General features: G+C 38.3%; 1 protein-coding gene and 1 long non-coding RNA gene across 2 annotated transcripts in view; one reads left to right on the top strand and one right to left on the bottom strand.

The window, feature by feature from the left end:
• The window catches only part of LOC136292357 (uncharacterized), a 70,640-nt gene extending 69,201 nt beyond the window's left edge, over window positions 1-1,439 (top strand). Inside the window, exon 3 of the long non-coding RNA XR_010721891.1 lies at window positions 121-1,439. This is a non-coding gene — a long non-coding RNA (uncharacterized lncRNA). The remainder of the gene's footprint in view (window positions 1-120) is intronic.
• A 213-nt stretch (window positions 1,440-1,652) lies between these two features.
• SPI1 (Spi-1 proto-oncogene) lies at window positions 1,653-21,620 on the bottom strand. The gene is made up of 5 exons (XM_066187938.1): window positions 21,276-21,620; window positions 14,630-14,723; window positions 7,117-7,304; window positions 3,146-3,293; window positions 1,653-2,461 (listed from the first exon to the last, which is right to left on the bottom strand). The coding sequence occupies exons 1-5, from the start codon at window positions 21,318-21,320 to the stop codon at window positions 2,145-2,147; spliced, it is 792 nt and encodes a 263-aa protein (XP_066044035.1). The 5' UTR covers window positions 21,321-21,620; the 3' UTR covers window positions 1,653-2,144.
• Window positions 21,621-24,340: the final 2,720 nt, after the last annotated feature.

Genomic DNA, 24,340 nt, shown 5'->3' with positions numbered 1-24,340 from the left:
GAAGCTGTGTTTGCGATAAAGATATTTTCATGGAGAGAGGAATTATTACTCTTGTTTTCTTGAATATCGAGTCTGCAAGACTGATGAGTGCAAATGTCTTTAATCTCTTTTTAATTCCAGGCTAGCAGTGAAGAGTCATATCGGTACCAGGCAGAGAAGTCCCAAGTTTCTTGCTCAGCAAGAAGGAACCTTATTTGTGTCAGTGTTTGGTGTTGTTCTCATCTTCTGAGAGCTGTCTTCAACATCTTCCATCCTGAAACTTCAATATGAATGCAGATGGAGTCATCCAAGTCTAAATTAGTGGGTATTGCATTATTTCCTATGGGAAGTAAATCCTTCCAGTACAATTTTAGAAACAAAATGTCTTCTTAATTTGACTGATCCTAACCCTAAGTGAATGAAAAATATTTAACATGATCCTCAAAGCGCAGTAACTAAAAGTTGGATTACAAGATTTTTAGAAGCATGAAAGATAACTGTTAATTTTTGGCACCGACTGATGTATTTATCACGTTCATGAACCAGGAACAAGAATTGGCAATTAGGACTTCATGATGTTTTTTAACCAGGAGCTTCTTTCTAGTTTGGCTCCAAGGAGACACAGTAGGCCATGATGTCACCAGACTTTTCACTTCCAAAGTGGGATTGTTAGTGTCGATAACACTGACTGTGTTTAGATTTAATTTTGAGAACTCAGGTCTGTAAGAAGCTCATCACTTCCAACTATTTCTGGTTTCAGTGAGACTCAAGCTATGAAAAATTTCAAGTTATTTAGTGATATTTGGCATGTTGTACCACATTTCAATGTTGTTAAAAAAACCCCTTCTCTTCATTCTCGATCTGCCTCATTTCACCACATCTATTTTGGGAAAGTCATGATGATATTTCCTGATTTTTGAGTGACTGAAAGAGTTATGTTAAATAATGCTAAAACTTAAAATGCTAATTTTCTCACTGTTGCTTGAATTTGGATTTAATTTCTGTGTTTAGATGTATTGGGTAAGTTTACCATGGTGTCTCACGTATTGAATTATCATTTATTTTGCATTTCGAGTGTCATCTGCACAGTGCAGTTGTTACTAGTTACTATTAATTGTTTTACATTAGGGATTAAAATCCACAGTTAAAATCTTGAAATACTTTTGTACTGGAACTCTGCAAAGACATGATTAAACACAACTTATTTCCAAGAAAGATTCATAAGCTAGAATCAAGGCATCACTGTGGGGGAATGCAAGACGAAAGAACAGGAGCAGGAAAATAAGTAAAACCACAGAAGAACATGGTTAATTGTTACATTCTAAACAGGATGGGGGTGCAAATGCAATTCTTAGTATACACGACCAGAAAATGTTCAACTGGCAGGTTTTTTGCACAGGAAAAAATAGAGAGAAACATATACAGATAAGTATTTTTAAATTTCCTTCAGTACTGTAGTCTCTTTCACAGTAATGTATTTCACCTCTTACATTTGTTACTGAGTTTGACATCATCGATGATGTTTCCAGGTAAATTAAAAAGTATCTACAGATGGATAAGGCCCTGCAACACAGTGCACCTTGTGTCCAGACACCACACAGGAGCTGTATCTGCACAACTGAATGTGTGACATTTGTTTGTGGAGTAATCATTTATTATGCAAACATCAAAACTTCATTATATCTAATTTTATTAAATATGTACATCTTATTACTATTTAAAAGAACAGGTATCATTCCAAGATCTGCAAACTTCTCTCTAGCTCTGAGAGCTGCGGCAGAGCCTGTATTAATGCTAGTTTAAAAGCTGGAAGCTAACGCAGTGTCACTGTGAGTGACACAGCACCACCTCTGGAGGCAAAACTTCATCGGCTGTGTTCTTTAGTTACAATACAATCAAAAAAAAAAAATTCCTGATAGCAATATATTGTACATTGTCTAAATTTCCCAACTCTGTCCAACTTGGAGGATGGAAGCAAAGAATTCTGTCATGATTAGGATTCTCAGATGCTGAAGAAGGGAATTCGTACCAGAAACATCTGATGATAAAGGCTGTTTAAAGGCAGAGAAGGGGGCACAGGAAGCAAAGAGAAAGATGCGTCCATCTCCTCTGCTGATATCCAGCCAGGAGCTCTCAATATTTTTCTTGCTTAGGGTCCCATGGCCTCAATGAGGATAATGCTTCCTATCAGTGGCCCCCCTTCCCATCACCTCTCCACTAAACTGGTAGGTCAGCTTCTTCTTAACTTTCTTGACCTCCCCTGTCTTGCCATAGTTTCTCAAAGCCCGTGCCATCTTCTGGTAGGTCATTTTCTTGCGATTGCCTTTCTGGATGCCCCAGCGATGAGCCAATGCTTCTTTGTGTTTGGAGGAGAACTGGAAAGTACCTTTCTCCTTGTCCACCCACCAAATGCTGTCCTTCATGTCCCCACTACGAAGAAGGTCCAGAAGGAACTGATACAGACGTATCTTTTTCTTGCTGCCTGTGTGAGAGTCAAAGAAGAAAGCCAGTGGAGCATTAGTAATTTTGTGTAGTTCCTGGTGAAACAGCAAAAAATATCTAAGTATTTCAGTTGGCTTGGGAGACACATAACTTCTTCAGTTTGCAGCATTTATAACAGTAGACAACGTAACACTGTGTGGACAAAATGTGAGTTGAAGTACCAAGAAGAAAAAGCAAGAATAAGTAATTCCAAGGGCTAAATTTCTGAAATAATTTTGCTAATTTGAAGGTAACTGAAAAACATGGCTGATTCAAAACTAACCTGAACCTAATTTTGGCAGGTTATATAGAATGTGACTCTCAGGTGCTGAGCAAAGAGAGCTAATTTTTTTTTTTTTAATTGGTTCTTCCTTGGTCTTCTTCTCTTGGTTTTTCTGGCTGTTAATAAAAATTGGAGTAGAAATGGAAAAAGCCATTTCCATTCAGGAAGCCTGAATAGACAAAGCCGAAGGAGGCAGGGGAGTACATTAAGAAGTGAGGTTTGAGATAGTTACAGTTGTGAAAGATTCAGAGGAGGGGAGAGTGCAAGGAGTCAGGGAAAGAAAAGTTCTGGCAGTGGCATAAAATACTAGCACAGCAGTTCTACAGTGTTACTCATCGTCATCATGGAAATAAAACACCTGCTCAGTTCATAGCTTGACAAAATTCTTCTGTTTTCACTGACCTGTTTCTCCATGCATAATTCCAGGCCCAGGGTCCACACCATCATTCTCCCCATCTGATACCTCCAAGGGGGGGCTCTGCCTCTCTATGTCTTCCTCGTCAGAGCTGGGCTGAGGTGGAGAGAAGTACATCCGGGGCAAATAGGACACCTTTTGGAGAATAGAGTAGTAGAGGGAGAAGGCAGTGATACAGATCAATGGAATCAAGATTAAAAAAGAAAATTTAAGGAAGAGAGACGCATAGAAAAGGGGGGAGAAAGAAAGAGGTAAGGGAGAATGTTTAGTGCAATACTGAGTGACTTAGTTGTTGACAATTATAATAAATGCCATCCTATTAAGAAACATTTTCAAATAACAGTCAACACTTAGACATGTACAATGATGCACCTTTTCAAGGGGGAAGAATGCATAATGTTGTGAATGTCAGAAGTTTTTCATATCTTATATCCTATGGAAGTAACACTGCCACTCTTCCCAATATCTTCTCAAAGCTTGCTTTCTTCCTAATGAGTTTCTGATCCCGGTTGTCTATCCCCAGAGTGAAACTGCTTTTCAGAACAACTTTTTTCCTAACACAGACCATCTGGAACTAAATTTGAAAGAGATGAACAGTTCTGCCCTATCATGGCTGGCTTTGGCTCTGTTGTCCTCTTCCTTTTTCAGGCATAGTACCTCCTGATGGCACCAAAACCCTATGGGACTGCATCCAAATTTGGAGATGGGATTGTACCGGTCCATCAGCTTTCTCTCTTAAACTTCCCCCATGAGGAGAGGAGTAGCGTTAACACTAAGATAAAGGATATATCATGTCAGCCCATATTGTCTTTTCCCAAATGGCTATCTGAAAATTCCCCATTAGGGGGGAATTTCTCATCTGCAAAGCAAGCAAGCCAGTTTTTGTGTTATATTCTCTTGCCCTTATATAGAGGTGTTGTCAGAAGCGGTGTGGAACATACCTCAGCTCTGTAAATTCTCAGATGTTGTTTGGTTTGCTAGGAAATATGACCACAAATTATTGCATCTTCTTGTTTAATAATGTGAAACAGGTCAGTCTGAGGGGCAGGGAATAAGAACCCAGACCCTACATTTAAAAAACCCAACCAACATCCCCCATACCCAGAAGCATATCTTATGTAGCTTTCATGAAATGGGACAGATGATATGAAAGTGAGCTCCTTTTCTACTGCTCTTCTCCTTCACCAGGAAAGGATGTTTTGGGCCTGATGCCCTCCCCAGGGGACCACAGATGCTGAAGTGGGCAGTGGGTGATCATGAGTCACACCACTCACCCTGTGTTGGGCTTGGCCGAGCGGTGCTTTTCAGATGAGTTTTGCACCACCTTAAAATGTCCCAATAAGGCGTGTGCCAAGGGCTGGTTTGGGGCACAGCAGCTGGCAGTTAATGAGTTGGCAGATTGGCTGCAGCCGATCTGGCAGGAAGGGCAGGATTGGGCAAGAGTGCATGTAAGCTTCCTGTCAGATCCCCAGGAGCGAAACTTCAGCCCTCACCACAGGCACCTTCAGCTTTTTACAGTTAAGAAAGCTGCAGCCTCAGGGGTAGGAAGGAAGGGGGAAGGGGAGTGAGAAGGTGGGACAGTGTCCTACAGGGGAGGGGAGCGGAGATTGGTGCCCCTGCGGAGAAAAAGGCTGTGGAAACCTGGAGTGTTTTGGGAGGTCGTAGGGGAGTAAGGAACTGCTTCTTTGGGGCTGGAGTGGGACAGTGAAGAGTGGGAGGGGACATGGTGTCTTTCAAGCAAAGGTTGTTGCAGAGGCCAGCCTGGGGAGTTGAGTAAGCTTTCCCCACGCTGTCCCCACTTTCCCTGACTGTTGTACCTTTGCTTACACTTCCTCTGTACCTGAAACTCGGCAAGGGCAATACGGTGTCACACAGTTTTGGTACAGAGTCACAGAGGACCTGCCCATGTGCTATAAAGAGCCAGGTTACTAATACAGTTCTGGAGAGTGAAAACTTAAGGAACTACTAGCTGCTTTCCATATTCTGATGTTCTTAGCGTCTGTGGCACCCATGTGTGATTTTCTTCTTCCTAAAGTTCTTCTCACACCTTTCCAACCTTCTCTTTCATTCTCCCTTCAGAATGAATATTTTTTCTTATTTTATTATTTCTGAGGTCCCTGTTGGCAGGCTAACAAAACTTTTCAAACAGATCTTGTTCATGAACAGGTTAAACTTCAAATTTGATTTCACAAAGTAGTGTGATATCAACAGAAAATTAAAGAAATACCTTTGCATGTTCTTCCTTTACTGCAAACAGTAACTCTGATATTGCAGGACAAGCACGCTAGTTAAAAACTAGCAAACTTAGAGGAGGATTAAAACTTGCTTCCTGCTTCTGTTTCTTTGCCTGGGACTCTGACTGAGACACACCAGAAGCTTAACTTCAGAGCGTGCCAAGTACTATTTGCATGAACTATTCTAGGAATAAATGTAAAGTAAAGTAAAATGCCAAAGATCCCCTACTGGTAAGGAAAAGGAGGGTAGTGGTGAGTTCTGAAGCTTGGTAGGGTGTGGGGCAGAGAGATCACGGTGCTCTTTATCAAAAGTTGTAATAAAATTAGTTCCCTGCCTTTCATCCCAAAATGGAAGACAATAACTGAGTAGAATGAACGGGGATATGCAGAAGTGGTCTTTCATGTTTTTGGGTTCTGCTTCCAAAGACATCCCTAAAGGGGCTCATTTTCATCGTTTGCCCTTGGCCAGAGGTAATGGTTGATCATTATGTATTAGCAGTTGCAAGGAGCAACTGAAACAACTTGAAGCTTCCCACAGACTGTAGTTCCATGATGCATTTTTATATTTGTAACTTTCTGTTCCTAATTCTTTGTTTGTATCTACATCTTATATTCTATTCCTGATTTTTTGATGGCTTGCAGTTTCCTGTTGTCAGTGTTAACTTAGTCATTCTATTTTTTTCTCTTCTTTCTTTTTGATTAACACAGTATTGATATACAATTTCAGTTTGCTTTGAGCAGACAAACCCAAAATGATAAGGCCATCCATGCGGTTTTTCTCACGAAGTTTCAGCAAGAGTACTGTTATATGCAGCAGTGTAATCAGCAAACGCTCTTTTCTCCAACTTCAGTTCTACTCTGTCTTGTATTGAGGACATTTCAGGTACATTGGGAAACTCTTTAGCACAAGATCTCCCAGCTCTCTTACTGCTCCCAAGTAATGACTTCGGGCATATTTTTGTAGGATCAAGAGTGATTTCCACACCCACTGTGCTTAGTATGTTAGCACTATGATGGAACACCTTATAATTTCAGCTTCAGTGAGAATTCACTGGTGCTTTGGTGACTACTGCATAGTGGAGTGTCTTTTTTTCTTTTTTTTTTTTTTTTTACAGGGAAATGCCTGGCTTAACGTAAAATCTGAGCCAAGACAAAACAGTGTGCTTTGGCTTGTGGCTTATTTACTCCCAGACAGAAACACAAGTAGGGTCTCCTCAGCCTGTGGCAGAATTACCAGTGACATGTCTTTGTTAGCATTTCTCAAACAAGTCATATAAAACTGTCAGGGCTCCTTGGAAATATTTAAAACTTTACTACTACTACTACTTCAAAGCTCAGGATTACTTCTTAGTAGTCATGGGTAGCATTGCTGTGAGGATACAAAGCTTCTCAGGTCCAGTTCATCTGCAGAATTGCAAAGCAGTTGTTTTTCTTTCCAAATGAAACAAAAATTTGAAATTACAAACACCTCCACAAAATGCAGTTCTCTTTTTAGACAGTATGGGGAACGAGGAGCATGATTTCTCATTATCCAGGTAAAAAGAATGTTTAAAATACATTTGTCCTGAGAATGAAGAGCTTTACACATCCTAAGAACCTGAGTAACTCATTTCATTATTCTCTTTCACTTAATAGTATGCATTCCCTCATGTACTATTTTCTTTACCACTATCATCTTCTTTCCATTATCATGGGAAATTCTGAGCAGGGGTTGGTGACCATACCTGATGGTTGAGCCCGATGTGTGTGGTTGGGATTGCAGAATCCAAGACATGCATTTGCTCAATCTCCATGTGCCTGTAGAGCTGCTGCAGCTGGGGAGGCTGCACACTCTGCAGTTCTGTGAAATGGTTGTCTCCAAAGGTCTCAAATTCACTGTGCATGTGGTGTGGATGATATTCCCAATAATGATCTAAAGAAAGTAAAAATAGATTGTCTGTCATTGCAAGATTAAAGCCCATGGCATTTACCTGGCTTTCATTGGTTCTTCTTCCTGTCACTGCCCTTTCTGCCCTCTCCAAACCACTCCTGTTGACCTGTCTGTCTCTGCTGACGATCTGTATGTATCCCTGCAAAGTTTCTTTTCCTAATCTCATAAATTCCTGTGACTGGGAAGTAATACTTAGGCCAGTTTAAGTAGCACAATACTCTCAGATAGTGAGATGGATTTCAATAATAATTTAACACAAGATGCAGAAGATCTTAATGCTGGCACCTTTCTTGAGAAGAGACCATAGCAAGTTTCAAAACATCATTCTTGAGACAACAAATTCTACTGATTTACATACTGTCATATTCTTATTAAAATCTTCCTCATGGCATGGAAATGTGGAGGTGGAGAATATAAAGATTATTCTGCAGCTACCTTTAGTCTTTATTTTACTGTGCTAGCAAAATTTCAGGAATGCTGCAAAAAAGGCACTTTTCTAGATATTTCCTGCTGTGTTGCTATATCACACATTTTAAAGTACCAATACTAGAGAATAAAAGGATAAACACATGTGGAAATCTGGTGTACATTGTATACAGTAAGGCTAAATTCTAATGCAGACTCTTTCTCTACCTTTTCTATCTCTTTAGTACAATAGAAATTTCTGTGATAATTTGGATTTTTTAAAAAAATATAAAGAAGTACTTAAATAAACACTATCATGTTTCCTGATTCATTTATCTTTGAAATTATATTCCATATCATTCTCAGTTTTAGACTTCTGGCTTTTTTAGTTAAACATAAGCCTTCAAGATTTTAGAATGCCATATTTGCTGCTCAAAATTTAAATTTTTCTACAAGAAATGTGATTTATTGCTAATTATATTTCTCATGTACAACAGCTCCATACATAATTTTGCACATATTTATGTGCAACCTGTTTTTAAAATCAGTGTCAACCTTTTATCCTCTGCTCTAACTGAGCTTGGAACTCATCTTCCAGGGCTCACCTTTTTGTGCACCACTTTATGCATGGCTGAAATTTCTTTATGATATTCTGTGTAACAGTTCTAATTTATATTTTATTATTCCATGTTCTCTTCCCTTACTAAATTATTAAAAATCATTTCTGTCCTTCCCTTCACATGTTTTCAGGTTGCTGTCATGTACTCTTACAATCTACTTCCAAATATCAATTAAACTAGGTTCAGCTCTGAGTCTTTCGTGTAAATCAGTACATTCACTCCCCTATTCACACTTGTACACTTCTCTAAGCTCCCTCCCAGCTGTTGACATCCTTCCAATAGCACAATGGACACAATTGAATGTGTTCCCCTAAAAGTAGTTAGATTTATAGAGGAACAATTATTGGGTTCTGCAATATATGTTATTGTGCATGACATTATCTGGATATTAATGTGCCATGAATATTTTTCTTAAATAAAGTTCATTCTTTTTCTCATCTCCTATCTCCTCATCCTTGTCCATTTATGTTTCAAACAGTTAAGTGTAATCACATTGAGGATTTGAAATCCAGGGGAGTGACTTTGAATGTGACTTCCTTTAGAGTGAACTGAGTGATATGCTTATACCAAGCATAGTTGTACCTGAGAAAACTGTAAGCTCTTTCAACTGTCTTCATGCTCAGGCCTGTAGAAATTTATTTGAAGGCTCTATCAGACCATTTATCACACCAGCACTTACTTTTTTGTCCTTTCTGCTTTTCTGATTCATGAATAAACCTCATCACTGCATGTGGAAGGGGTGGAAATGTGCTCATAAAAGCATCCAGGGAGCTGCTGCATTACTTTGTCATTTCTTTGCTTTGTTGTATGGCACTTTCTGTGGGCTATGTATGGATTTTATAGCCCCAGGATAATTACAGTGCACAGTAGCACTTCTTCATGTTGAAGTTCAAGAGAAAAATTTCAGTTTCTAGGGTAAAAAAGTGGGGTTTATGGGTGCAAAGGCCCCATGAGTTTTTACATCCACATCTACTTCAACACAGGAAACAGCAGAGTGTGTGAGTTGAAATCCATAATTTACCTAAGGCTGTGTCCTGGTAGGAAGCTTTGAGCACTTTCAGTGTGAAACCTTTCCATTTAGTTGGAAGAATGAGCCACACTAATTCATGTTTTCTCTGGGTTAAATTACTGCAGATTTTTCTAAATAGAGCCAACCATTGAGGTCCCATATACCATGGGCAGCCCTGCATATTAACTTGTTGAGAATACATCTCAGGAATCATCTAAACTCTTGTTCCTTGGAGTGATCTGGCCCTGCTTGCTGTGTGGAAAGTGCTCTGTTGGAGGGCAATGTATATTCCCAAAGATCCCATGTCAATGATAATCTACAACAGCAGATGAGATCAATGCGCAATTGGGAGGATGACAAAGCCCAGGAAAAAGGCTCTGAGGCTGTCTTCAGCTGTCTGGAGCAGGTTTTCAGCTGTCCTACTAGCAGCAAATATGGTGGCCAAGAGAGAACAAAGAACAGTTCTAACATGCATAGCCATGAGTATCTGTGCATCCTCTAGGTGGTCAACTTTTGATTATTTTAAAATATTTTTTTATCAGCATTAATGTTTTTATACTTTGAGATACCTTAGTTTTTTGGAGCCTATGACAAAGTTACTGTTGTTCCAGACCTGTTTTAACTTTTCCCTTGACAGATTAATTAACCTATGGAACACTATTTATGCATATTCATGCTAATAACTAATTAGTAATTATCATATTAATTACTAAATTCCTTTTTGATGGAATTAGATGCTGCTGTAATATTAAAGTAATAGGATAATACTATATTTGCACAGTATATAGGATTTAAAGTAATGACATAATAGTATTACACTACAAAAAAATCAATGTCAGAAATTACTTCAACTCAAACTTATGTCCAAATATTCAAGTTGTGATAGGGAGAAAAGTCTTTATTCTATCTAAAAAAATCTATAATTTCCCAGTAATGCTTAGGAAAAACAATATTGGTTTAGTAACATTAGAAGAGAAATTACAAATCTGTCTCCACAGGCCCTTCTGCAGTTAACCGTCCTGGCTAAGTTATTGCACATGAAAATAAAAAGAGAAAACTTTAAATATCTGTGTCTTCAGATATTTAAGTTACCAGAAACTCTTTACTTCTATGCTCTTTGTTAGTGTTATGTCAGTTACACATAGCAATTTTGCTCTTTTCTCTAAAACATGAAGGTGGAAGGAGGAAAAAAGGAGATACAAATTCTAGAAATGGAAAGTGCCTGTTCTTTGGGTAAAGGAAAATGTCATTAAAAGCCAACCTATACCTACACAATGGAGTCATTATGAGAAATTTCATGTGAAGTGAAAGAGGATGTGAAAAAAAATTCTCTCTTACAGAGGCATGGAGATCATGTTTGTTTTGGTCTTGTATGTAGTGAAAGGTTAGGGGAAGGACAATAATGAATCCTGAACTCCCTCCCATGACAGAGAGGATGTCAGCCTGTTGGGAAGCAACACCTAAAAGTATCGCCTCCAGAGGGAAAAGACATTGTGTTAATATTCACCATGGAGGTAGATTCTCATTCCACAAGTGAGAAAACCTGACTGAACTTCTTCATGCACTTTCTCATCACCGTAAATTGCTTTGCTCCTGTTTTAATAGATGAGCAATAGATAGATAATAGAACCAGCACCCAGAATATGAAACAGGCTCAAGGAAGGCATTTATAATAAATGTGGAGCAATGGGCTAAATCTGCATTGTGCAGAGCAGAACTGTGCAGAAACTCATGAGCCAGCTGTTGGACCGGAAACATGAGCGCTCTGTCAGCACTGCGCTCCGCCTGTCCTGGGAGAGCTGCTGCCCACAGGAGCTCTGGCCAGGGCCTCTGGGGGCTTCTGCTCTGGGCTGGGCTGGTTTTCCAACACATGGTCAACTAGGAGAGGGTTTCTTTAACAGCCCCACACTGCACAGCTTGCAAGTTCCCACTGTGTTTTGCATATCTGGAAAAATAAGTCAAGGAAAAAACCCGTAGAGAAAACGAGAAAAAAATTGAAGGACATTGGAAACTCAATGTCATGATCAGACACTACAGAATCACTCTTGAGAAGAGTGCTGTGATCCTGGGCAGAGCATCAGTCTTATCTAAAACAATGTTAGAATCTCATTAGTTCTCACTTTACAAACTTTGTGACTTTAAATATGCCAAATGTTCAAACGCCTGTGGGTCAGGCCCCATAGAATCATGAGAATATCTTTGAAAGGAGGGGATTTTTAAATGACTTTTGGAATTCTTTTGCTTCTAGCATTTAGGACTAAGGTTTACATGTTTGGACTTTCCTCCTCTTCTATGTAGACTAATAAAATGAAAGCTGAGATTCCTAAGTGGTCATGTTACTCCAGGATGTGGAACAAAAATAAAATCCCAGATCATGAAATCTAGTAAGTTCCATAAGACTAGCAAAAAAGTGAACAAGGGTCAGCACTCAGTTTCATACAAAAAGTGATTTTTACTAAACTGTAATGTTTGGTAATAACATAGAGACAAAGCTGCAGTGGAATTTTGTAATTACTAAGATTGCATTAGTGTTACAAAATATGCTGTGTTACTCTTACAGATTTACAAGCTCAGGGTAGGGTGATGAACTAATACATGATCTCTCAAAACAGCTTCTGTCCTGCATGACTGTGTCTCTGTGTTTACTACAGTATTTAAAACATAGTTACACTGCAGGACAGAAAAGAATCGCACGCAGTGCTTGTGGTGATGAACATATGTTGCGGTTTTGCATGTTAATTTCAATGTTCACTTATTGGAAATTATTTCCTACATATTACTCACTAATGGCACAGGTCCACAGATATTTTTTTTGTGGACTTTACTACCTATTTGTGTAAATGTGGAGTAAAGTTTTCCTTCAGTACTATATTTGAGGAAAAAGGACAGTAATGCATGTAGCACAAATCTACAGATTAAGACATTGCCATCTCCCTTTCATAAAATTAATTTTCTATCAGTGAGAGAGAGGACACCTCAGGAAATTTTCCTATTTCTTTAACAGTCCCTTGTCAGCAAAATCAGAAGTATTCTGTCTAGTGCCATCTATTTGCATTAACTGGTAGCATTGAGTTGTGTAGTGGTACTGAGTAGACCTGCAAAATTATTTTTTTGTATTATCAGTGATCTCACTGTACCCCAAGCTGAACTTCTCTCTCACAATTCTGTTCTTATTTCTTCTTTTATCCTCCTATCTAATCAGGTTCTTGTCTCTGTCACTGCTGTCACTGCAGCACCTTTTTGTTCCTTTCCCCTCAATTTTTCAATCATTGTGCCTTTATCCACTTTGTTCTGAACACTTAGTACATATTTCTAAATGTACTTTGAGGTATCCTTTTCCTGCTCATTTGCTCTTCTTAAGATTCTATACTTCTGTTATTTATAAAAAATGAAAGCCAAAGTTGGGTTTTTCAATGTTTATTGGAAAGAAGGAAACCACAATAATTTGTGGATTTGAGTCTCCATGTGTATTTTTTGGTTGTTTATTGCTCCTTTGGACTGTGAGTAATTTAGGACAGCACAGGGCACAGATATTAATATACAACCAACTACAGTACAGGTGCTTTCATAAATAAAAATTTGATTGAAATGTGCAGGCTGGGTTTTGGTTGCATCTTCCAGAAGCACTTACTGTAGGAGTTAAAAATATGGGTTTGGGGCCTTTAGGACAAGTGTAGCACAACTTTAGGAACAGAAAAATTTCTGTTTAAAGTGCAGGTTTAGGTACTGCTTAGGCTGCAACCCATATAGGTCACCATCCAGTTTTTGTTCTGCTCATTATACTGAGTAAAATCATGTTAGTGATATGAGAAATGTAGCTTAGGAACAGCCTTTCAAAAGAAAAATAGGCAGTAAACCAGATGGGGTGATAAAATTATGAAAGATAAAGGGATGTTTTTGCTTGAGGTAGCCTAGACTTAATGACAGAAATGTTTTTTCCCGATGCTTTTGCCTACATGGCATCTTTTATATTTATTGTTTAATTGTCACAACTGCCTTTTGAGATAATCAATGTTATCCTGTTTTATGAGTGTGCAAACAGGTATGGGGTATAATGTAAAAACCCTGAATTTCCATGTGGAATTTGCTGGGTTTGATTAATGAGGCTTGACAGATGCCATGAGATAACTTATAAAAACTGAATTAATTCTTTGTCTTCACATGTTAAGAATATCATAGGTGTTTCCTGAATGAAACATAGAGAACAAATTTAGGTAGGAATCTCTTTCAGCTAAATGCTCCGAGTGATCTTACTCAGTAAGTCACTGCTCTTTAAGATAGCTTCTGTTGCCACAGACAAAACAGTGCTGTGCTATGATTAGTTCACATCTTAAATTATAACAGCAATGGGTCTAGTTGCTGTTTCAGAGGGAGTCTTTCAGGGGAAACTCCAGGACCTGCCACCAGTAATACAGTAGAACGGTGCTTTTCCTTCCTGAGTCAATATTGACTCTGGTATTTCCAGGGTGGTGTTGCTGGACCATTGTATTGCACAGGACACAAAATTCACAAAGCAAGACTCTCGCCTCTACACTGATTTAGAGTCCAGTGCCCAGACAACATTAAAAAGTAGACACCAAAGCTTTGAAGTCATGTACATAAATTGAAGTAATAAATAATCATGCAGCATTTTTACATTGAGTTATGTTTATGTACAAACAGCTACAAGGAAGTTTTACATAAATTTAGAGAGAGGAAGTACTTGGGTGTACTGGAGGAAGAGTGAAAGTTAAAGTTAGGTGTGGCAGCATGCAATAGAGATCAAAAGAAAGAGAAAAATATATGGAGTTGAAAAAGGCTAAATACCAAAGAAACCTAATTAAAATAAAAGCACAAATAGGTTATCTAGGACCTAAGTGAAATGGCAATGGGACATGGGAACACCAGAAGAGGAACAGAGTGTTGCAAATCCATATTCTCAAAAAAGTTTAGAAGCAACCTGAATGCTTTTGAGCTGCAGAGGAAACTAAAATACAGTAAAGATAATGAAGGATAGAGATAATGAGATCCCACTTTCCTGGAAACTCCTTGCATCACAGAGTTCTTTTTAAATTGCTCTTTCAGAGAAACCATGTTGCAGTTGCTAGGTTGGAACAAATAATATAATAATATTCTATTATTAATAAAATAATTTTTGTTCCTGATTCACAAATGTGCTCCTATATATTATAGATCACAGCAATAAATTGGTTATTTTCTTGTATGTCCTTAATCTGTTTCCTGTGGTAACCCATGAGACTTTATGCTCCAAGGAGGAATTTTTTTCGACTTACCACCATGACTCTCTCCATCACTGTTGAGATACTGGTAATAGTCATGGGGCTGTCGGTAGAGGTCTGACTCATAGGGTACCATATCTTCAGAGGGCTGTAAAAAGAAGAGGAATTTTTAGAACAGTAAGTTTACACAAATCCTCTCCAAATTATTCATACAGTTAGTGAAGGGCTGATGCCAACCTATTTTATACTGCTTGGGGAAAGGAAGGGGAGACTTCAAGTTATTGAATCAGCAGAAATAAAATGTGTGACGCCAAGCACTGTTTTTGGGGAAAAAAAAGAGTAATCCCAATAGAAAAGAGACCCAGCCTGTGTAGCAAAATTGTCCAGCTGTAATACAGAAATCCCTTGGATCCCACACTCTAGCCTTCTGAGGATACTGCTTTAGATCTGCTGTAGATATTAGGCACAAGTAAAGGTGAAATATTTTCTTTGGTAGTAACAGACATTTTCTTTTATTAATGATGATGATGATGATGATGATGATGATGATGATGATGATGATTATTCCTGCACACAAAAGAGAAAGCAGAAACTTGTCTTGCCTAAACATATTACTCTGATTGTTTCTACAAGGTCTGACTAAATGGTGGCAGTCTGTCGGAGGGCAGTGACACTGACAGAGGGCATAAACACATTTTCTTTCTCAATTACTGTCCAAGGTGACCTCTAAATGTTTGCTGGTTCAAGTCAACTGCATAGGGCTTTTAGATATACAAATCTTATAAAGTCCAAATGTGGGGCAAATAGTGAGTTGTGACCTGTTGGATGCTTAGATGTAGAATTGAAGTCCTCTCTATCTTCTTACAACAGGTGACATAGGTTAACTTGCCCACTTCTCTTCTTCCTCAGGCCTAGTATTCCCATGTGAATACTGATTAAGATCTCATATCATCACAACAAAAGTTGTTTATTTTTAGTTGTGCACAATTTTTTTGCTTCATTTCATGTTCCTTCTTGTTTATTTCCAGAACGAAGAGCTAGAGAAAGACAGTGTCTGTCACAGGGTTTTGTTAGACCTTAGTCCAGTTAAGTATGTTACAGTATTTACTTCCAGTCCAAACAAATTCTAGCACTGTCAACAGCAAAGGAGAACTCAACCACCTTCTTGCGTTTTTGGTTGGTTTTTTTGAAAGGGAATTATTTCTAGTATTTCTAGATGTTAATAGAGACATTTTAATTCTATTACTGACTCCATCATAACCAATTTTGAAGGACAAATATTTAAAATAACATGATAACTTACATGATGGGTGTATTGCTTGTGTTTGTATTTCATATGCCTACTGTATGTCCCAAATCCTCTCTCTCCCTCACTGAACCTGTCACATTTTTGGAACATCTGCATTTTTAAAGTTTATGCTGTGGTGACAGCATAAAGAGAAGAGATTCTCTTTTGCTTACTCTTCAAGACTGCCTGAGAACATGGAACCTAAGGTAGCAACTGCCACCAAACTCCAGATGGAGGGGTAGATAAGCAGCTAGCAAAAGGAAAGGACTTTTTTTTCTGGTTTCTTTAATTCTTCTGGTTGACTCCTTTGGTTCGTTCTGTTGGAATTTGGGGATTTAAAGATTGTCCCTCTCTGAGGATTAAGATGTTAGAACACATACAAAAAAAACCCCTATAAAACACTTTCAGAAATTACTTTGGAACTTGGTAAATCCTTAGTAGCAGCCATGTGTTGTATTAATGTATCATTAAAATGCACTGGTAAGATTGTCTAAAACTTCATGGCTTTCAGCACACACACTAACCGGGAGTCAGATCCATGGAATATTTAAAGCCTCAGGAGAAAATCCATCACCTGGCTCCAAGCTCCAAATATAACTGGTGGTGGTGGATAACTGCTTTGGGGAAATTATGAGAAGATGATAATCCACAGGTTATCATAATAAAGAGATGAAAAAGCCTATCCAAGGGAAAGACTAAGGAAAAGGGACAAGTCATCATTTAATTGCATCCACAGCAGGAATACCAGTGACGGGACTCTTCTCTGGTCTCCAGAGCTGCACTGGAGGTACAGTCTCCCTTTCCAAATCTATGTGATTACAATAGAATTGCCCTTTATTCACACAGAGATACAATAGGAAGTATAACCTATTTTCCAGATTTCAGGGGGATGGTCAAGGAAGACAGTACAGCATCCATTTTTGCAATGTTTCTGCTTTTTCTCTATGTATTTTCTTGGTGTTCTCTCTGTAGTTATATGTATTCACTCACCTTCATTCTTTCGACCCTGGTGTACTCTGATCTCTGACAAGAAAAACTAATGAGACTGTATTTTGCTGTCTTCAGGATAAAGTTCCGAATGGAATTTCTCCTTTTCAATATCTTTGCAAATTAGTTCATCCCACTCCCTCATTTCCTTTCCCTAAATATATGCTTCCTGTTAAATATATAAACTTACACCTTCATATTCTGAGTTTTGAAATATTATAATTTATATTATAAATTATAAATTAATTTTATAATTAGTATTATCAATTACTATAATTCAAAGGAAAGCGTTCATGTTCTGAGAAAGGGGAATCATCAACATCTAAATGGAAAATGCATACCTTACTAGTTGGGAAAATAGAGATTAAAAAGTCATATAAATGTACATTGTTTAAAAGAAAAATCTCTGCTTCCTCTCAACTAAAATACTAGAAACTGATAGAAATTATTAAGAAGTTAATAACTAAATGCATTGAAGTTTCTAAAGCTGGTAATTACTTAGCCAAAAGTAAACAAATTTAGAAAGAAATCAGTATCCTGTCGATCTAGGCTTAATTTGCTGAAATTTCCACTGATACAACAAAACATCTACAACTCATATCTTTACAGAAGTATAGCTCAGCAGGAAGGCCAAGCATCAGCCCAAAAGTAGATAAATAATACATATTTTAGGCATGGAAAAGAACCTTTGGCTTTTCGTGATTTTGCTTTTCCTTTGTTGTCTTTTCTCAGTCTCTAAACTCCCCCACTTTGGACCAGTATACACTAACAGGCAATAGTGTCTCACAGTCTGACAGCTGAGAATGAAGTATTTTACCATTCAAAAGCTACTTTTAGTTCAGATGCATACTCAATGACCAGAGCTAAAGGGAGGTGTGTTAAATAGACTCCTAAAACAATAATTCCTTTAATATTTACGGATATGACTGACTGCAGAGTGAGTTGCAGATACTCAACATCTAAAAATGTTTTTACATAGGGCATTGGGGTACTATAAACTCTGGTTTGAAAGTCTGGGGCTTAAAATCTCTTTATTATGAATTCTTGGAATTTTTGTCCTTGCATTTGTTTCCTGTCCAGTGATCCTTTTGATAAAATATGTATGTGCATACCCTTGTTAACTCATGCAACTGGACCAATCCTTCCCCACAAATGCCTTGTAATGCCACTGCTTTCTATCTTGGTCTTTCTGATCTTCAAGAGCACAGTAACTAACATGGCAAGATGTATATTAAATATTTAAAAATTCTGCTTATCATAAACTTATTTAGATGGTGGTTAAAGGACATAGAACAGCAGGTATTCTCTCTGATTATCCTATGAGAAGGTGGAATATTTCCCTCTATGTATTTGAGAGGCTATTTTCAATACTGTTTTTAATAGTTTTCTGGTTTTTGGGGAGTGGCTTGTCATTTTGTGTGGGGTTTTTTTTTTTTTTTTTAGAAAAGTTTCTTTGGAAATGTTTTCTCTAATTAGAGAGAAGAGGTTTCACCATGTACTGCCGTTGCCTCTTGTGCCAGTCTTTACCCACTTGCCCTGTCCTTCTCTGGAACCTCCCCACCCACACCCATTTCATCATCTTACTGACAGCACTTTCATGATACTGAACTGTTTTGTTGCTCCTGACAAAAAGCAAAGAAAAGCTTATGTTTAATATTTAACTGATGTCAATGGCCATTTGTTCTATCGGTTGTTTCCATGTAAAAGAGTGACTGAAAGCTTTGTTAGGATCCCATAGTTGCGGTCTAAAGTTGGTATCTCCTTTCATGCATGCCATGAGGTGCAGCACACTATCTAAGACAGTATTCTACCCTCAAGTAATAGGCCAACAAACAATACCTTCTGTCACAGACTTTGATAATGAAGAGTGGCCTCAGTCATCTTTGCTCTGAAACTCAAGGGAAAGGCCACAAAAGCAGTCAGAGAAAGCTCAGTTGGCATTGGTTAAGAAGACACATTGGACTCAACTGAATAGTAGTCTGGAAATCTTGTTATTCCCCAAGACTTTGTTGGATGATTCCAGGAAACGGTAAAATCAGTAAATGCTGATCTTTTTGTTATCTTGATATAACTATTCACTGGCATGTGATTCAAAAATACTTCAGACAATTTCCAGTGATGTGCTGCTGAGACAAGCATTAAGGCCAAAATTAACTATATTTCCTTGGAAAAAAATTACAGTATAACTATTTTAGAAAAGATGAGTAAAAATATTAGCGTGATTACTCATCGGGCCAGCCTCGCTGGACCATATTGACAATGCAGTTATGTGGAACAGAGTACTTCTGTGGGGCATTTTTGCTCTCATGCAAAAATACTTCATTCAAAGCTGTGATTTTAACAGGTGGCTACTTAAGGATTCATATATAACTGGAACCCTCTTCAGGCAAAGGTGTTTGACTTAATAATTTTTTGACCCATAACACAACTGAATTCCATCATGCATTGGAAGACGTAGACCCAGTCTGCAGAATTTTTTCCCACAAAACTCCTAATCTTCAGAGGAAGATGTAGTACTTCTAAACCATTTAAACAGTGCTTTCCAACTGAAGGATAAGAATTTCCTAGCACAGGCAAGAAAAAGCAGTTACTGACCCACCCTCAACTGAGCAGGGAGGGGTGGAGGAGGGAACTGTTGCTGCAACCCCTGCCTAGAAACAGGCTCTTGTCTCCCCGTTGAAAAAGTCCCAGGAGACACAGACATGCAGGGCTCTAGCTGGCAGTGCTCAAAGTGCATTTAAGGCAATTTTGAAAGTACAAACCACAAAATTATTAATTTTTTTGACAGTTTAAACACAAAAATAAAAATCTAATTGCCCTGTCAAGTGCTTCAGTAAGATGTACTTGTGTTTTCACTACCAGTTGTATCACTCATCTGAACACAGTTCAGACAGAATATTAACTGCAACAAATTAGAATATGGGTCAAACTGTGTTAGATTTTCACTCAATTTGTTCAACATATGCCCTGGAATTCAACACTGGGAAAAAAAAAAAAGACAAAAAACTGGGCTATGAGTTAATGAATGGACAGAAAATTAACAATTGGGTTTTTTTGAATGGAGATGCAGTTTTCTGAGGCAGCTAAGGACACGGTTTATGTTTCTTTTTAATTTTATTTTTCTTAAGCCCAACAAGTAACATACTGAGAAATCTCTATATTCATTTTTATTTTCTTGGTTTCTATTCAGATTTATATTATGTTGCACTTACAGCAGTCCCATTGGGAAATTCTGTGTATTTAAGAAAAAGAAAAATTATTTTTAGGGCCTTCTCACCCTCTGGGTAGACAGGTGATTTCAGTGACACTGATGATAAACTGACAAAACAAAGGGTCTTCCCAAAAATAAGATAAATACATTCAGTTATCATGAATTCCGACATGACAGCAATTCAAAGAGCCATCTTTCTGGATGGAAGATAAGAAATGTCTTTAGTCTTCATTAAATGGGACAAGACAAAACCAAAACTTGATACAAGTTTTGTTAAAAAACACTTGGATCTGCATTGGATCCCTTGGATCACTTTCTGTTCTCTGACACAAGTTTAGCAATTACTGTAAGCCATCCACCACATAAAAAGCCAAGTGAACCACCTTATCTGACACCTCTTCAGCTTCTACAAACTTAATGAAATCCAACTAAGGCGTCTTGTACCCATTCTGCTTAGAGATTTCCCATTACAGCTGGTTTCTGAACAACAGGTTAGTGTCATTATTTTCTTCATAAATAATAATTTTTGAACTCACCATACGATAAATTACAGCAGTTCAACAGTGCTTCAGAGTTAAGGAAAGGACAGACCTGCCCCATAAGCACACAGAAAAATTTATATCTTAGAGAAAACATTGAGAGACCCAAATAAGAACCGTAGGGTTTTTTTGCCATTCACCAATTGCTTTTTCATAGTCAGTGAATTCAAGAGAATTCAGTTCAAGAAAAAATTAAGTTCAAAACTAAAATGCCATCATTGCAAAGAACACACAGAGTACAAAAATCTGCAATATGTAAATCAACATTCAACAATTCTTCTCTCACTGATTAGTTGACAGTTAAATACATAAACATGTCAGAGACTTCATATGATTAAGAATTACAATCTGAAGAAAGACGGCTTTTATATCACGTAGGTGGCACTGAAGAAAAGAGATTTACTCTCTTGCTAAAAACGTCCTGTACAAAAATACCATACATTTAATCTGTGAAAACAAATGGAGATCAATATCAGATACAAGTTTGGGGAGGAAATGTTAATTTCCCTTTCATTGCAGTGTTGTCACTAGTTTTATATATTGACCTAAGCCAAACTTCCTGGCATTACAAATACAGACCAAAACAGATATATTCTCAAATAACAAAACCTGGTTTACTTTGCCTTTTGCTACTGAACCCAATGATCCATATTACAAATAAATCCATATACTCACAGGGGGAATAAGGGGAAATCCTTCCATTTTGCAAGCTTGCAACATTCAGCCAACTTCTGAGTGAATTTTTCTTAATTCAGTTTTCAAACATCCAGAATAACTGACTTGCAAAAAATCATATTAAAAAAAAAAAGGGAGGAGGGGGAAAGAAAAATAAAGAAAAAAAGAAAAGGAAAAAAAAGGAAAAAAGTGAGATCCTCGGACTCTGCGAAGTCCCTTAGCAGTGGTGGATCTCAGGATAGGAGGACCCTAGCAAGTTTTCATAGTTTGCCCTAATAAGTTCTGAGGTGAACTTCTTCCCGAGTTGTATGCGAAGTTCCTGATTTTATCAAATGTCTGTAGAAGGCAGATAGCCCTTGGGTCTATCAGCGCGCTGTGACATCACTTTAGCCAGTTTGCATAAATCTCATTTCAGGGAGCTGTGGCGCTGCAGCAGGAAGTCTGCCCCAGCCATGGACAGGTGCTTTGCTGTATAATCAGCAGCCCAGAGCCTGGGCCTCCTATCTACAAATGAGCATGTGGGTGCAGTACTCTGGGGAAGGCTGTGTGCTTCCCACTCTACATGAACCATAACAATGGTGCTGCTCTCAGGTTTAATGGTATTTCATACAGACACAGTCCTGACAACTTCTGTGAGTCCAGAGCAATGGCGTAGACTTGCGGTAATAATAGTTCTGTGTTGAAATTGTGTGGCAATACTTAGCAGGTTGGAAAAAAAGAGTATGCTGTTACAAGTACACAGCCTTAGGTTTATACGAAACACTGAAGTTAGGCCCATGAGACTTTTGTCATCAGGTTTGCACGAGAGTAAATTCAGTGAAAGATACTTTGTCCTCTTAATTGTTTCTTGTGAACTCTTTTCTTTTATAATTCCTGCAAGGAGAAAGTGAGTGGGAAAAAGGAGAAAGTATTACATGTCCCTCAGGATAACTTCCCTCAGGTCCTGAGTGACTTTAACAGTGAACAGAGAACAAGATTTATAGACTCCTGCTCAAAGAGCCAGGTGCAGAAATACCTTGTGTTGAGATTTTGTGTTAGCTCTGCTCACTTGATTTTCTTTCCTCTCTTTATCCCAATGTTCTGCTTTCGTTTGGCTGCACTGTACAAATTCCCTTCATTTGCAGGTTCTGGCCATGGCGGAGGCAAGTGAGGCACGGGGCAGGATGGAGGGGATGGGGCCTGGCTACGAGGGGAGAGAGCTCTCAGTCTGCTAAATGCCTTCTTGCTTTGCAATTAGTTACTAGTGTCTTGGAAAAGTGAAGTTTCTTTGTATGGTTTGTTCCCCTTCAGTCTATGCCCATGTGCCACAGGTTCTGCTTTTGAAAGCAGCCTGTTCACCACTCACCTGGATCTGTGTGCAAGGGGGAATTTCAGCCACTCCAGACTTCCTCCCTTGTACACTGGTAAAACCAGAGGCCACTCACAAGTTCCTCTCATTCCCCACCCTCAGGAACTGAACGAGCAAACCATATTAGCAATGGGATACCATCAAGAACATAATGGGATATTAACTCTTGAAGCCTCAGACTGAACTTCATCAGCATTAGTTGATAGATAAGCATTTAATTCTTAGTTAGTACCATGAACTCTTGACTTCAGCCTGGGAACAAGCAAGCTGCTTAACAGTCCACTTCTGTCTCTGAGATGGCTCTCAAGTCTCCCCCTGGATGCCAGCCTGAAAGTGATCAAACCACCTGGAGGAAAAGGAGAGAAGCAAAGTGCCGCTCTGATGATAAAATCCAGTGCAAACAGAGGAGAAGGGAGTGGACACACAAATCTTACAGTGGGTAATTGAATAATAGGTGATAAAAGCAATTGTGGAAATTGTGTGTCTATTAACAAGGCTATTCAGAGCAAGGAAGATATGCTATCTGATTGACTGCACACTGAAAGATAGCTTAAGCAGCTTCTGCAAGTGTTAAATACGTGTTTTACACAGAGAGGCTTCTATTAAAGTAGAATGAAACTATATTCCATAGGCTGGAGGATATTTCTGGACTGTCTTTTAGCACAGGAAATTACCTAATAAGGACAGATATTTTGCACTCAGGGAATGCAAGATTGCCAGCATTATCGACCAGGTCCAAACATACAATAATAATAAGTGCACCAAGGCAATCAATATAAAGAATTAAATTGATTCTCTGTATGATGAATCAAAACTAAATTATATGCCATAAGGTTTCAGGACCAGCAGAAAGTCCAGCAATTGAACCATCTTCCCAGGAAAGAGGAATTTCCATAAATGGAAATGCTCAAAGTGAAATAAAACACTTGTTTATCGTATTTGTTAGAAACATCACTATTAACAACCTTGCTAAAACACAGACTAGTTTCTCACAATTGCATACAACAGGTATTTTATCCTGTATTTGTATACACAGAATCTTCTCACCCCTAAATCAAGGCCTACTAGAGGTGATACCTTTGCCCCAGATCCTTGCAGTTGCCTTATTAGATGACTTACATACAGAAAATAGATGAAGTAACAAAACAGTTGTGTAGCAGCAAACTGATTTCCAGAGGTATGTGATGCGAACTGCTACTCACAGAATGCATTCTGACCTTCAAAAAGGCTTCTGAAGTATGGTGGGGATCCTTCTCTGTGATGGAATTTTGAGAACTAGAGAAAAAAACTGATGCGTTGAAAGATTAAGTTTTTGAAAAATTATTTCTGATAACATTTAACATTCATATGAGTCTTTTCCCTCTAATCATCACCTCACTGTGTGCAGTTTTTTGAAACATTTCTCCCCCTGTCTCTAGCCATTTGTTCTTTAAGCTATTTCTAACCACAAACTACCAAAGCAAAAGGGTTTTGTCTAGCAGCCACATCACAGAGAGGTCTCGTCACCTCAAACCTTGTTTGGTGCTGGGAAGGTAATTTTCCCCCCTCCTAAAACCACAAACAACATCACTCATTCTGTAGTTCTTTAATCAGAAACAGGTGTTTACACAGATTCTGCTACTGAGTTTTCTTGTAAGACAAATACAGCACCTTTAAGCAAGGGATTCCCCTGTGCGTTCCATATTCTTCACAGTATTATGTTTTAGCATAGAACTTG

This window comes from Chamaea fasciata, unplaced genomic scaffold (assembly GCF_029207755.1).
Source record: "Chamaea fasciata isolate MVZ Bird 193981 ecotype frontalis unplaced genomic scaffold, bChaFas1.0.hap1 SCAF_7, whole genome shotgun sequence".
Lineage (NCBI taxonomy): Eukaryota > Metazoa > Chordata > Aves > Passeriformes > Sylviidae > Chamaea > Chamaea fasciata.
Note: the sequence above shows the minus strand (reverse complement) of the source record. Positions and strands in the feature narration are given on the sequence as shown.